Below are 11,818 nucleotides of genomic sequence, written 5' to 3'. Positions count from 1 at the left end.
TAACATGTAGGGAAAAATCTCCCTCTTACCTCTGTCCCCCACACACCCAGTCCTGCTCCCCAGAGGCAGCCAGTGTTTTAGTTTACGCTTCTCCTTTTTTTTTTTTTACAATATTTTTTTTTAATATATTTTTTTTAAGTTATAAAGTTCAAACAGGTGAAAACCAAGCTGCCTTTCTACTTTTGTTCAGTCTCCTGATTTCTCTCCCTAGAGACAGCTATAGTTACAGGGTCTTCCCGGGTCCTTCCAGAGACGGGGAGAACTCTGCCAGGGATTCTTAACTGGTGGCGATTTCGCCCCACCCTGGGGGACGTCTGGCAGTGTCCGAAGATATTTCTGGTTGTCATGCCTGGTGGAGGGGCTGCGGCAGGCATCTAGTGGGTAGAGGCCAGAGATGCTGCCAAATATCCTCCAGTGCACAGGACAGCCTCCCACAGCAAAGATGTATCGCCTGACAGTAGTGCCGAGGATTCGAGACCCTGTTCCCTGTATATATAAACAAATACAAATGGGCACACACACCCTCTGATATACAGACGGTCGGTACATCCCACACTGCACTGTGGCACCGTGTTGCCTTTACATTTTAAAAGAAACCAGCAGGTGTGTCTGAGCCAGCTTTGTAAGGCGGTTTTGGTACCCTGATTCTTCAAGCCATTCCTCTGAACGCTGGGCAGCAGGGTGGGGTGGCCGGGCCATCCCAGACAGCCCAGCACCTTCTGATGTTGCCTCCTGGCACAACTCGGTCTGTCTCTGGCTTGTGCGGCTTTTCCTCCCCATGGCTTCCACACCTCCCAGTGCTGCCCTGGAATTCTGGTGCGCTCAAACCCACCTCAAGGGTCAGAGCTCATTCCAGGGATGGGATCTCCGCATAGACATCCTCTGCCAAGTCCTTGATTGCAACAGGGCTTGCCAGACCCTTCTTCCATGTAACTGAAGTGCTGGGCCGGTGCCTCCTAGTCTTATCCTAGTTGGATTTGACACTGAAATGCCTGTGGAGAGGAAGGAGGGTGTGGGTTTGGCACTCCCTTCTCACATTGCTCCACTTCAGCCAGATTTGCCTGCAGCCGGCCTGAGGGACAGTCTTGCTTTAATGCACTTCCTTCCGCCGAAGAACAGCCAGCCAAATAGGTAACAGTCTGAAAGAAGGAGGGCCCAGCCCTAGAGGAGAAGAGTATAACTGGTCTCTCCCCAGTGTGACCCATTCTTTGGGTTTTGCATCACCAGGATTGCTGCTGAGACTCATGTAGCCCAGCCTTGTTGTTTCAGATCAAGGAAGGAAGAGGTTGAAAGTCTGCACACTTTAATGTGCATCCCATTTTTTTTCCCCTCACCAGGTCTTCCTAATTATACATCACGCACCCCTGGTGAACTCATTAGCTGAAGTCATTCTGAACGGCGATCTATCTGAGATGTACACTAAGCCCGAACAGGATGTTCAGAGAAGCTGTGTAAGTCATTAGTGGGGGACTGTCTCGAGACCCTGATAAAAAGCCATTGCTCATTTTGTTAATGTGTGTTTTTTTAAAACCAGAAACCAACATCCTGCTTATTACAGCACTGGTGATGCATAAGCTGGTCTGGGACTCAGGGAACCTAATCAGTCTTGACATGCATACCCAGAAGCATCTGGGGTTGGGTACTAAGAGTGGATGTGACCGAGCGTGTGTTATTCAATGTGGAATTGTCCCGTTCTGGGCCTCAGGTTGTGTATCTGTGAGACACTGTTATTGGGTCCGAATGAGAGACCTGAGGCGCCAGCATCTACAGAGGATGGGCAGGGAGCATCTGTGAATGACACGGGCCCTGTGAGAGGGTAGTAGGGAGCAGTGGGGACTGTGACAAATTGGAGGGTGTATACGTCCTTTGTGAGCAGCCGTTGCTCACCCCAGCCTGCAGTTGTTCTGCAGGAACGTGGATGCTGTATTGCCAGGTTTCCTCATGTTTCTAGAGACACTGGAAAGCTTCATTTTTAGGCAGATACTCCCAAGTTTTAAATTATCACCAACTGTGGCCTAAACAGCATGTTTGTGGTTTGTGCATGTTTGTGCTCTGCTAAAGGGAAACCCTGATCACCAGGCTGATGACTTCTCCCGAGGCTTTCCCTGCTTGGCCCTGTGTCTTGCCTGCCTCCCTCCTCCCATCCTGTTCACACACACACTGAGCTCCAGGCTCCCTCAGTCCTGGCCCTGCTTGCTTTTTCCCCAGCGTGCTCTGTGCTTTCTTCCCTTCACACCTGTGCCCTTAACCCTACCCACTGCCTGGAAGGCCCTTGCTCCTGGTTCCTTCTTGTTGAAGGTCTTACCTGCTCTGAGCAGGCGTCTTGTCTGTCATTGGATCTGCTGCAGCATAGGCTCCACATACACGTCTGAAATGAGAGGTGTTTACACAAAGGCCATTTCATGAGAGCTCTGTCTCTGCAGCCCGGTTCTCAGTCGGCACGCAGGTGAAGGGGCTGGGCTTACCCTTGGGCAGTCGACTCTGTGGTCATATCTGAGCGAGTGGGTGGAGAGTGATCCCGGAGCGTGAAGGGCCAGCACTGCATGGAGTACAATTACAAGAGGCCCCTGCCCTTCTGGTTTCTCCCGTGTACAGTGTCTTGGCCGGGCCACTGTGCTTTTTAAGGCTCATTAGAGCCTCTGAAAAGGTTTCCAGAAACCTTCTGTTCTCATTGGTGGTGGCATTACTTCAGCTGAATTGAATGGGGCCTTGTCATGGTTCTTGTCTGGCATATCCCTTCTTTGCTTCATTCAAGAAGTATTTATTAAGCCCCTTCTTTGGCTCAGGCATCATGCTAGCTCTGGGGATATACAAAACCTAGATAGCCCCTGTCACGCTGGAGCTTTACAGTCCAGCAGGAGAGACAGATTTTGATTACGCTTACAAACAAGTGTACTGTCTCAAGTCTTATATGTGCTCTAAAAGGACTGAGTAGTGTTTGGTGAGATGATTTAACCTGGAAGTGATGGGGTGACGAATGATGAATAGGAAGGACTCCCCTAGTGATCCATGTTGTGACAACACATGGGCTAGAGAATGTGGAGTTGGCTTAGTGCTGATGCAGCTGGAGATATTTCTTTGCAACTTTCTTAAACTCGCTTTTGCTGAATGAATGCAAGTAATGGAACACTGAGTCGGAAGAATCAGCAGGGCCTCCAGGCAGGGCTGCTGAGGACCCCTCCAGCCAGTGGGTCACCCTGGGCAAGTCGTTTTACTCCATTTAGAAAACAGCGAGTGTAGGTCCCACTCGGGAGGGCCGTGGTGAGGATGGGGAGAAGATAGATTTAAAGTGCCCATCAAGTACTTGGCAGGCTGCAGTCTGGCCCTCAGAGCTGCTTGGTTTGGTCTTCAGTGTTTGAAAGAAAATTTTATGAATCGCCAACTTTAACATTTGGGAAGTTTCACATGAAAGTCCAGATTTCAGGATGGCCTTGAACAGTCAGAAGATCTGGGCCCGGTTGTGCATATGTTCCTGCAGGAAGCTTCTCAGAAGCCGCCCCCCTCAGATGAGGCATGTGTCTGCTATCAGACTTGCCCAGTCTGCCCCCGCCCAGCCTGCTGCTAACTCATACTACATTTATGTTAATAACAGACCGGAATGGAGTGGGCTCCTTTGGACTTTGTTTTGTCACATGATTTCCAGAGCCCAAGATAGCTGCTAATAGCTCATTGCAGAATGTCTATAAGACCCTCACTGCCGAAATTAGACTTGGTGTTCCAAGAGGTGGACCCAGAGATTGTTGGGGCGCTTGGGTTCGCAGGTTTTTCTCATTGCAATTCATTGACGTGCAGTTGCAGGAAATAATACAGAGAGATCCCTTACCCTTTCCCTAGTTTTCCCCCAGTAGTGACATCTTGCAAAACACTAGTACCGTGTCACAAGCAGGATATTGACATTGATACATGGAGGATTTGCAATTAGAGCAAAAGCAAATTGCAGGAAGTTACTGGTGACCTCAGCTTAGGACACCCACTTTAGTTGAACCCTCTAATTGGCGGGATTATCTAGGAGATCTGTTCTTTTTCCCAATGTCCTCCCCTTGGGATGAATTCCTGCCTCCGCTGTGATAGATGCATGGCGCTCGTGTGATGGACGCCTGAACTGAAAATGAGATTCTTTTGAGTGTGGAAGGAATTGCCAGCCCAAGTGAAAGTGTCAGCCTTCTACTTCCGGTTATTGCCTTTCCCTGGGTGCGAAGTCGAAGTTTGTGTATTCTGATGACTGCAGTTGAAATTCGGGAAGAGTTTATCTCATCTATGACTTGTTTGACAATAGTCCTGGTAAGATTTACCTTCCTTCCCTCTGAGCAAGAACTGTCTCCTATTGTTTCCTGCCTAACTCGGATGTGGTTTGATCATGCTTGTTTTAAGTTTCTTGGTCTTTTTTAACCTACTTTCTCCTTCCCGTAATTTGTAGATAAGTTACTGGTATTGCTTCATTTTACCAGCAGACATTTCACAAAACCAAACCAAAATTGAAGAGAGAGAAGCAGAGGGGAGAGTAGAGTTATTTGAAAAGCCTGTAATTTAGGGTTAAATTGAAAACACATCAGCATGGTTAGATAAATGTCTAATTGAAATTCATCTGTGTATTCAAATCATATGGTTGCTGCTAAGGGATAATTCTTGCTATAATTTTAATGCAGAGCAGATAGTGTTTCTTGTCGGGGGAAGCAGAGTAAGAGAACACTCATTCTGAAACTGCTAACATCTCATTATTTTTGCAAAATGAACATACAGATTAGATTATGGGATATGCATCATTACCTGTAGGTACTTTTTTGTTTTTGAAGGGACTTTTTTCATCCTGGGTTCCTGTGGAATCGCTTCCTTGGTTTTTGCATTCATTCATCCATTCCCTGAGTGGAGATGCACTGGTGCCCAGGCAAGACACGACCCCTGCCCTCACTGGGCTTCCCAGCCCCCCTAGAGGACAGGGGACGGTGTCTTAGAGCCGTCTGCGTCGCCTGTGCTGTCCCGGGACTGGCCGGAGATGCTCGGGGGCTCACAGCAGGCACGAATGACTCAGTGGGTGAACTGGCGGTGGGGTCACAAGGGCTCTTGTGATGTCCTTCATGACTCTTAGAACCTGACCCTCACATGCCACCTTCTCTTTGCTTGGAGGCACAGTGGGGAGGGAGTGGCAGAGGGGTTGCTTTTGGTGCTGTTCCACATTCTGTCTGGTGCAGTGGACTCTGCAGCCAGGCTGCCTGGGCACCTCAAATCCTGGCTCCTCGTCTTACTAGGTGTGTCCCGGGGCAGGCTAGTCCATGTCTCCGGGCCTCAGTGCTCTCACCTTTCCAATTAGAATAACAACAGTGGGTTTTCGGAGAGGATTAAATGCAGCAGCGTAACGTGCTTATTCCAAAGTCTGGCAGACATCACGGCCTAAATAGCAGATGTTAGCTTCAGAAGGGTCTTAGTTTCTGAGGCTTTGGAACAACCCTGCATCCCCTACTCGGGACCTCCCTTCTTGGGATGGTTAACACAGAGGCACACTTAGTGTGCCCCAAAGGGAGGTGTCTTGTGACCAGACACAAGGGCGCAGAGGGTCAAGTGTAGCAGCCATGACGACTACCATGACGACAGCGGTGATGGCACCAGTTGTGAACGTTGCCGTGTAGTGCCAGCAGCTGAGCCTCTGTGTGCAGCTGGGCCTCCACCTCAGCTGGCCCCAGATTCTACTCTGGAAAGTGCAAATTCTTAGCCAGCCAGCGTGGATTTATGTGGTTGGCCGGCTCTGAATTCAGAGTGGGGACAGAATTCTGGGGCAGAATAGGCTTGTTTGTCCCAAAATGAGAACATCTGCCGTCTCTCTATAGGCACCAGTTCAGCCAGTTGGGATGGTCTCCAGGTGATTCTTGGGGGATCCAGAAGGGTGAGCGCACACTCAAAATGTTAGCCACTGGTTCTCCACGTGACACCTGTCCTTCCTGGGAGCTGGACCCTCTGGGCAGAAGACTCTGCTGGGGCGTGGTGTGTGGAGCTGGCAGCTAAGAAAGTAGCAGCCTGGCTTCTCTGGCTTGTGTGTTTGCAGAAGCAGAGAGTTCATCATTGGCTTGGGTCCCCGGGTTGCCAGTGCATGGCTGGCTTTCCAAACCAGGCTTGAATCAGACGGCAGCAGAGCCCCCCGAGAATTGAATGCATCTGTGGCTGGGATTAGAGTTCCTCTGTATCTTTCGGTGCCCCTGACCTTACCTGTGACCCCCAGGGTAACCAATGCTGGTTCCAGAGCACACGTGTTCTTCTTCCTGAAAGTCGTAATCGGCTTCTGGGAGGGGATTGATTGGGATCACCAAAGGGAAAAAATCGACTTGTGTAACTCAAGGGCCTTAGCTGGCACAGTTGCAAGCATTCCCACAAAGAACTAGAACTTGTGTGTATTCTCCCTTTTTGCGGGGCCGTTGTGGTCTAGCCCATCATCCCTCAATGGGGTTATAGCTCCCAGGTGCCCCTGCTGCCTGCGGAGCCCTGTGTGTGGCAGCGCTGGCTCGCAGGCCATGGGGGTTTGACAGAATCAGAGAGAATCCAGGGTGCAGCACATTCCACATAGGAACCGTCGCCTCTCCCTTCCTCCTGTGCGGAAGTGGGGGGCTGCACAGCTGATGGAAGCCCTGTGGCGTGGAGGCTCACAGAGGCATGGCCTGTAGCCAGGGCCACCAGTGACTGACCTGCGGGGTTGAGGGGCTGGTCCTGGTCCAGGGAACAGAGGAGGGCCAGGGATTCTCGGGATGGCTACAGCCTGGAGGAGCTGACAGGGCAAAACACAGTGGGTAATGCGGGGGTGGGCACGGAGAAGGTTCTGTGACTCAGTCCTAAGCTGGCTCTTCTGTCTGCCCAGCAGCATGACACAGAACAGACTGGGGCAGCCACCAGGCTGGAGACCGCTCAGAGGGGGCTCGGAGGGGCGAGGCAGTGTCACGCCCGGCTGAATGGAGACCTCCCCTAGTCTGCATTGAGCCATTGGTGGCTTCTTCCAGGTCTCGCCTGAAATCAGGAAATTAGTTCTTGATGGGGTGCCAGATGCAGCATCAGAGGGACAGACTAGGCAATGCTAGACGTTGAGAGGGACAGAAAAGATGACCAGGGATGGGGAAGGACAGGGGATGAGGCTGGTCTCCTACAGACCCAGCAGCACCCCGAGGCTGCTATCTAAGAAGTCCCAACACCATCTTGACGTAACCTGCGGGTCCCCACAGAGTCTGAGCACCGTCTGTGTGCAGCGCAAGGCGTCTGAGCTCCGAGAGGGCTCCAATTCCAGATAAATGCGCACTGCTTTGGGTTATGCCTTGGCCGCCACAGCACTCCCTAATAATTGGCCGATCGTGGGGAAGAAAGCCGCGCTCCTCTCATTAATGGACATGGCCTGTTACCTCTTCATGTTTCCCCCGCCATGGGCTTTATTTTCGCCATTAAGCTCAGCTGTGTTGCCCAGTCGCCTCGCTGATGTGGCTGCAGTTGTGAATTCTGGACATGTGTGTGGGCTTTGGCTCAGCAGCCCCATGTCACTCAGGGTTTGGCATGTAGCACACGCACCCATACATCACCCAGGAGCTTATTCCGTCTGATGTTTGCTTGCTGATCACCTCATTCTGGAATGAGCATAGGCTCGCTTGGCAGCAATTAGTGGCCCTGCTTCCCTGCAAAGCCAGTTGCCAAGCTTGTGCTGCAGTGCCATTGGTTACGGTTGGTGTAAACCTGGGTCACTGTGACCCCTGTGACATTTGGAGCTCTGTGCATGTGAGACAAAAATGGGAAATAATTACACACTGTGCTCGTCCATAATGCCTGTCAGGTCAGAGGGCCACCCAGTGAGTGAGGTGATGTGTGGACTGTCCCCAAGGGCTACCTGCTCCTCCGGGCAGTGTGACCCGGGTATGGCAGGGCCTTTGCATCCACCCTTCAAGGGACTGGGCTGACATGGGGAGGCTCGGCAGGTGCTTGTGGGAGGGAGTGAACGCTTGAGTGGGGCAGCAGAATGGTTGAGCACGTGGGGAACGCTGAAGCTACCCTTCCCGGGTTCAAACCACTGCCTCTCATGAGCAGTGACCTAGGGCAAGTCCCTCGTCCTTGGCAGCTCCCTCCCGCTTCTGTTGTTTGCAGGATAAAGTGAGTCAATATATGTCAAGTGCCCAGAGCAGCGCTGGGCACATTGCACATGCTCACTGGGTGTTAGCCATGGTTGTTATAATTACCTGAAAAAAATAACAAGAAAGCGCGTTACTACCTCTGGGCACCTCACAGGAGCCCTGCGGGGAAGTGCCAATGTGAGGCCCATTTGATACACATGGAAACTGAGGCCCGTAGAGGAGAAAGCAGCAAGCAGGGTGCGTGGGACAGCGAGCCGGACTCCGACTGCTCCAGTGCCCCATGGATCCCACCCTTCCTTTGCGCCGTACACCCTGCAGGCCCAGAGGCTGGAGGTCAGGGGGGGCGGGCCAGGGGCCCAGGAGCACTTTGGGGAGGTGAGTCTCACCCACTCACAAACCAGAAAGCCAGCGAATGGTAAGTTGCTAGTTTGATTGGTTTTTAAAAGTTAGCCCCCCTCCCCTGCCATCTCTTCCAGCCTAGTGATCTATTTGCCAGGGCGGGGGTGGGAGGGCAATATTCGAAGGTGAATAAATATTTCTAGGGTGCCCCTTTGTGGCAGGCGTCATGCCAACAGTTTTGTGTTCAGCATCTTACTTCAGCCCCATGGCAGCGTGTGATGGAGCTGCTATTGTCCCTGTTTTTCAGATGGGGGAACTGAGGCTCATTTGGTCAGGTTCGCTGCTCGCTTGGCCAGCTAATGGGTCTGAGATCTGGGCTCAGGTCTGCCCTTATGCTGCACATGTTTTTGCTAGCATCATGACCTGCCTCCTTCCGTAGAGGAAAACCTGTCTCCTAGTTCTCAAGTCCCTTAGAAAGCTGTTTGAGCAAAAGGATTCTAGTTGCTTCCTCAGAAGGTGAGCAGGCTAGGGCCTGGGAAAGCCTGGAAGGTGAGCTCTCTTAGCTTGACCATTGTGACAGCTCCCACAAATCCAGACAGAATTCCGGGCCATGTCACCTGTCCTTTCCCTTACCTGCCCCTTCCAGCCACCAGTCTCTTTCTCCCTCCTTTTCTTCTCAGTCAGGATTCTTCCCTGGGTGGTCTGCCTCTTGTCCCCATGCTGCCTTCTCCCCTCCCCTCTGCAGCACTGAGCGGCACCAGGAAACTCACTCAGCAGGTTGTATGTGCCAAGGCAGGGGCCACAGACATCTTTTCTCAGGCCGTGAGCATCACAAACTCCTTCTTGAACAACTGGCTGGAGAGGCCACCTGACTGGCTCAGCACCACCCCCTGCTGCTACCTGGGAGCTGGCCAAGCACACTGTGTCCCAGGGCACCACTGCTGTCACCACGTGCACCAGCTCCAGGTGGTCCTGGCCTTGACAGAAATAAAGGTGCCCTGGCCTTCAAACCATTCTCTGAGCTGGCCTTCAAACCATTCTCCTCTACCCCCATGCATTCCGGTGACCTGCTAACACTCAAGACTCAGACCAGTCATTTCCTTTGCCACAAAGGCTTCCAGAGCTCCCCCACCTACCCGCCCCTGTCCTGGCACAGTTCCCCACTCCTTCCTCTATGCTGGCAGTGTCCTCTGTCTCCTAGTGTCCATGTGGGACGCACAGCAGCACATCGCAGCTCCTGGCTGGACTGTGAGCTCCTAGCCCAGCGCCTGGTGTTTAGTCAGGGCTCAGCCCCCTGGCTACTGCCGCGAAGCCAGCTTCTTGAGTTGTCTGATTTGCTCCTAGCTTATATTTAGGGCATAATGACGATCTGAATTTATTGGAAATCCTCTAGCAAACATTTTTTAAAATCGAGGGATAACATGAGTCAAGTGCATAAAAGTGCAGTAATCTTCGCTGTACTGCTTGATGGCTTTGTACCTATGATTACATTAATGTGTGCAGGCGTCTCCCACTTTTCAAAAGTTTGCTCGAGGTTGCTTCTCTGTTACCAAAGACCACTTTGCAAAAGACTGAAAGAAATCTAAAGAGGATTTTCACTTTTACGAAAAAAGGTGAAAAGTGAAAATAAGGTACAGTGTTGGTTTTGCAGCAGCCATTACAGAGGCAGTGCGCACCCCAAGCAGCAGGAGCGGCCTCACCAAGCTTCTTCCCGGGAACCACACTCAGCACCTCAGCGTCAAACCCCCGTAGCTTTGTACTGTGTCTGTGAGCATCTGTGCTTTATCACCATTTATTTTGCATATCTGTTAGCAAGATGTGTCCTAAGGCAATTGCTTCTTGCTTTGCACCGTCCGGGCTTACAGAAGGTTTCATGGGAATGCTCTACTTTCAGATTGCGGGGGAAGCTTGTAATTCAGGTCAAGATAGAAAACGTCTCTGGCATTCCATGCAGCTCCTTTTCAGTCTGTAACCAGCACCCCACCCCCCTCCCACCAGCTAATCACCACTCTGACTTTCAGAGGTGCCTTGTTTAAAGTTTTTTTTTTAATTGTGGTGAAATACCTATAACAAGTAATGTTTACAATGGATTAACCATTTTTAAGTATACAATTCAGTGGCATTAGGTACATTCTTTAAAGGTATTCTTTACATTTTAATGGCACTGGTAATACCTTCTTGGGGTAAAACAACTGAATGATACAGAAGTGACTAGAGTAGAAAGTGAAAGTTCCCCCAACCTCAGTATCTGCCTCAGAAGGAACCACTGTTTTCAGTTTGTGTATCCTTCCAGACCTTGCTCTGTGTACTGTCATGCAAATATCTATCAACACGGGAAAACATGGTGTACGTGTACATGTTTTAAGTTGATAGTTTTGTTTTTTAACTGTGAACGGAATCCTCGATTGATTGATTGCAACTTGCTCCGGTCTGCGTCAGGGTCTTTCAAAGGGCTGCACCCAGAAATAGTGGAGGACATTCCGTTTGACGTCTGTGGCATTGGTGATACTGCCTCTCCGTTTCCACTCAGATGCCCAGGCCTTGCATGTTTCCGTCCTTCCTCCTGACCCCTTGCCCCTGACCCCTCTCACTGTCCTTGCAGAACCTGTTCTCAGATCCCACAGCCTCTGAAAGGCCTTAGTTATCGCTGACCCCTGGGGAGTCACCTTTTCGATATTTAACTTTGAAGCAAGGACCAAAGGTCGGAGGCATGAAGGCTGGCGGAAGGCGTTGCTGGCCTTCAGCTGCCTCTGACCCCAGAAGCCAGCCTGAATGTCCCAGCCACAGAGCCCAAGGCTCCCCTCCTGCATCCCCCACTCGGGTACCCGGCAGGATCTCTGGAGTCAGCAAGGAGGGCCCCGAGTCTCCATGCCTCCTGCAGCTCAGGCTCCAGGGCGCTGAGAGGTGAGCCCTTGGTGAAACCCGAGCCTGTGGCCTTTGGGAAACCTAGACCTTATTTGCAAAAGGCTTTTCTCTGAGGCATGTGTGGTGCGCTTTCTTTATGAGACGATAAACCCAAAGGCCTTCTGTTTTTTGACTCTGAAGTGAGCTTTCCCATTTCTTCTGGTTGATTCCATTGTGCTGGCTCTTCTACTAAGCGCAACTCCTGAGGTGTTAGGCTCCTTTCTTCATCCCTCCTCCCTTTTCTTCTTCTTCTCTCCATCACGTTGGATGTGTTATGATACAGGCCACCATTCAGCAGCCTGTCAAGGCTTGCCCTGCTCCAGGTTCCTGGTTTAGTGGGAGAGCACAGCGGGGTGTGAGATGGCCCTTCTCCTGGGGGCTTTTCGTCTGGAACATCTGAGGTTGTCCAGTGTAACACAGAGATTCCTGGGGGGCTAGCAGCCAGAAGGCTCTTGATGAGAAGCAGCAGAAATGATCAGGAATGC

The 11,818-nt window shown here is 51.3% G+C and overlaps 1 protein-coding gene across 1 annotated transcript in view; it reads left to right on the top strand.

Moving 5' to 3' along the window:
* The window catches only part of CLEC16A (C-type lectin domain containing 16A), a 208,136-nt gene that overhangs the window by 37,172 nt on the left and 159,146 nt on the right, over window positions 1-11,818 (top strand). The window contains exon 10 of the mRNA XM_007462829.1: window positions 1,338-1,451. Within this exon, the coding sequence (XP_007462891.1) occupies window positions 1,338-1,451 (114 nt within the window). The remainder of the gene's footprint in view (window positions 1-1,337; window positions 1,452-11,818) is intronic.

Source organism: Lipotes vexillifer, unplaced genomic scaffold, assembly GCF_000442215.2.
Source record: "Lipotes vexillifer unplaced genomic scaffold, Lipotes_vexillifer_v1.1 scaffold306, whole genome shotgun sequence".
In the NCBI taxonomy this organism is placed as follows: Eukaryota; Metazoa; Chordata; class Mammalia; order Artiodactyla; family Lipotidae; genus Lipotes; species Lipotes vexillifer.
This window is presented reverse-complemented; position numbering and strand designations above follow the sequence as displayed.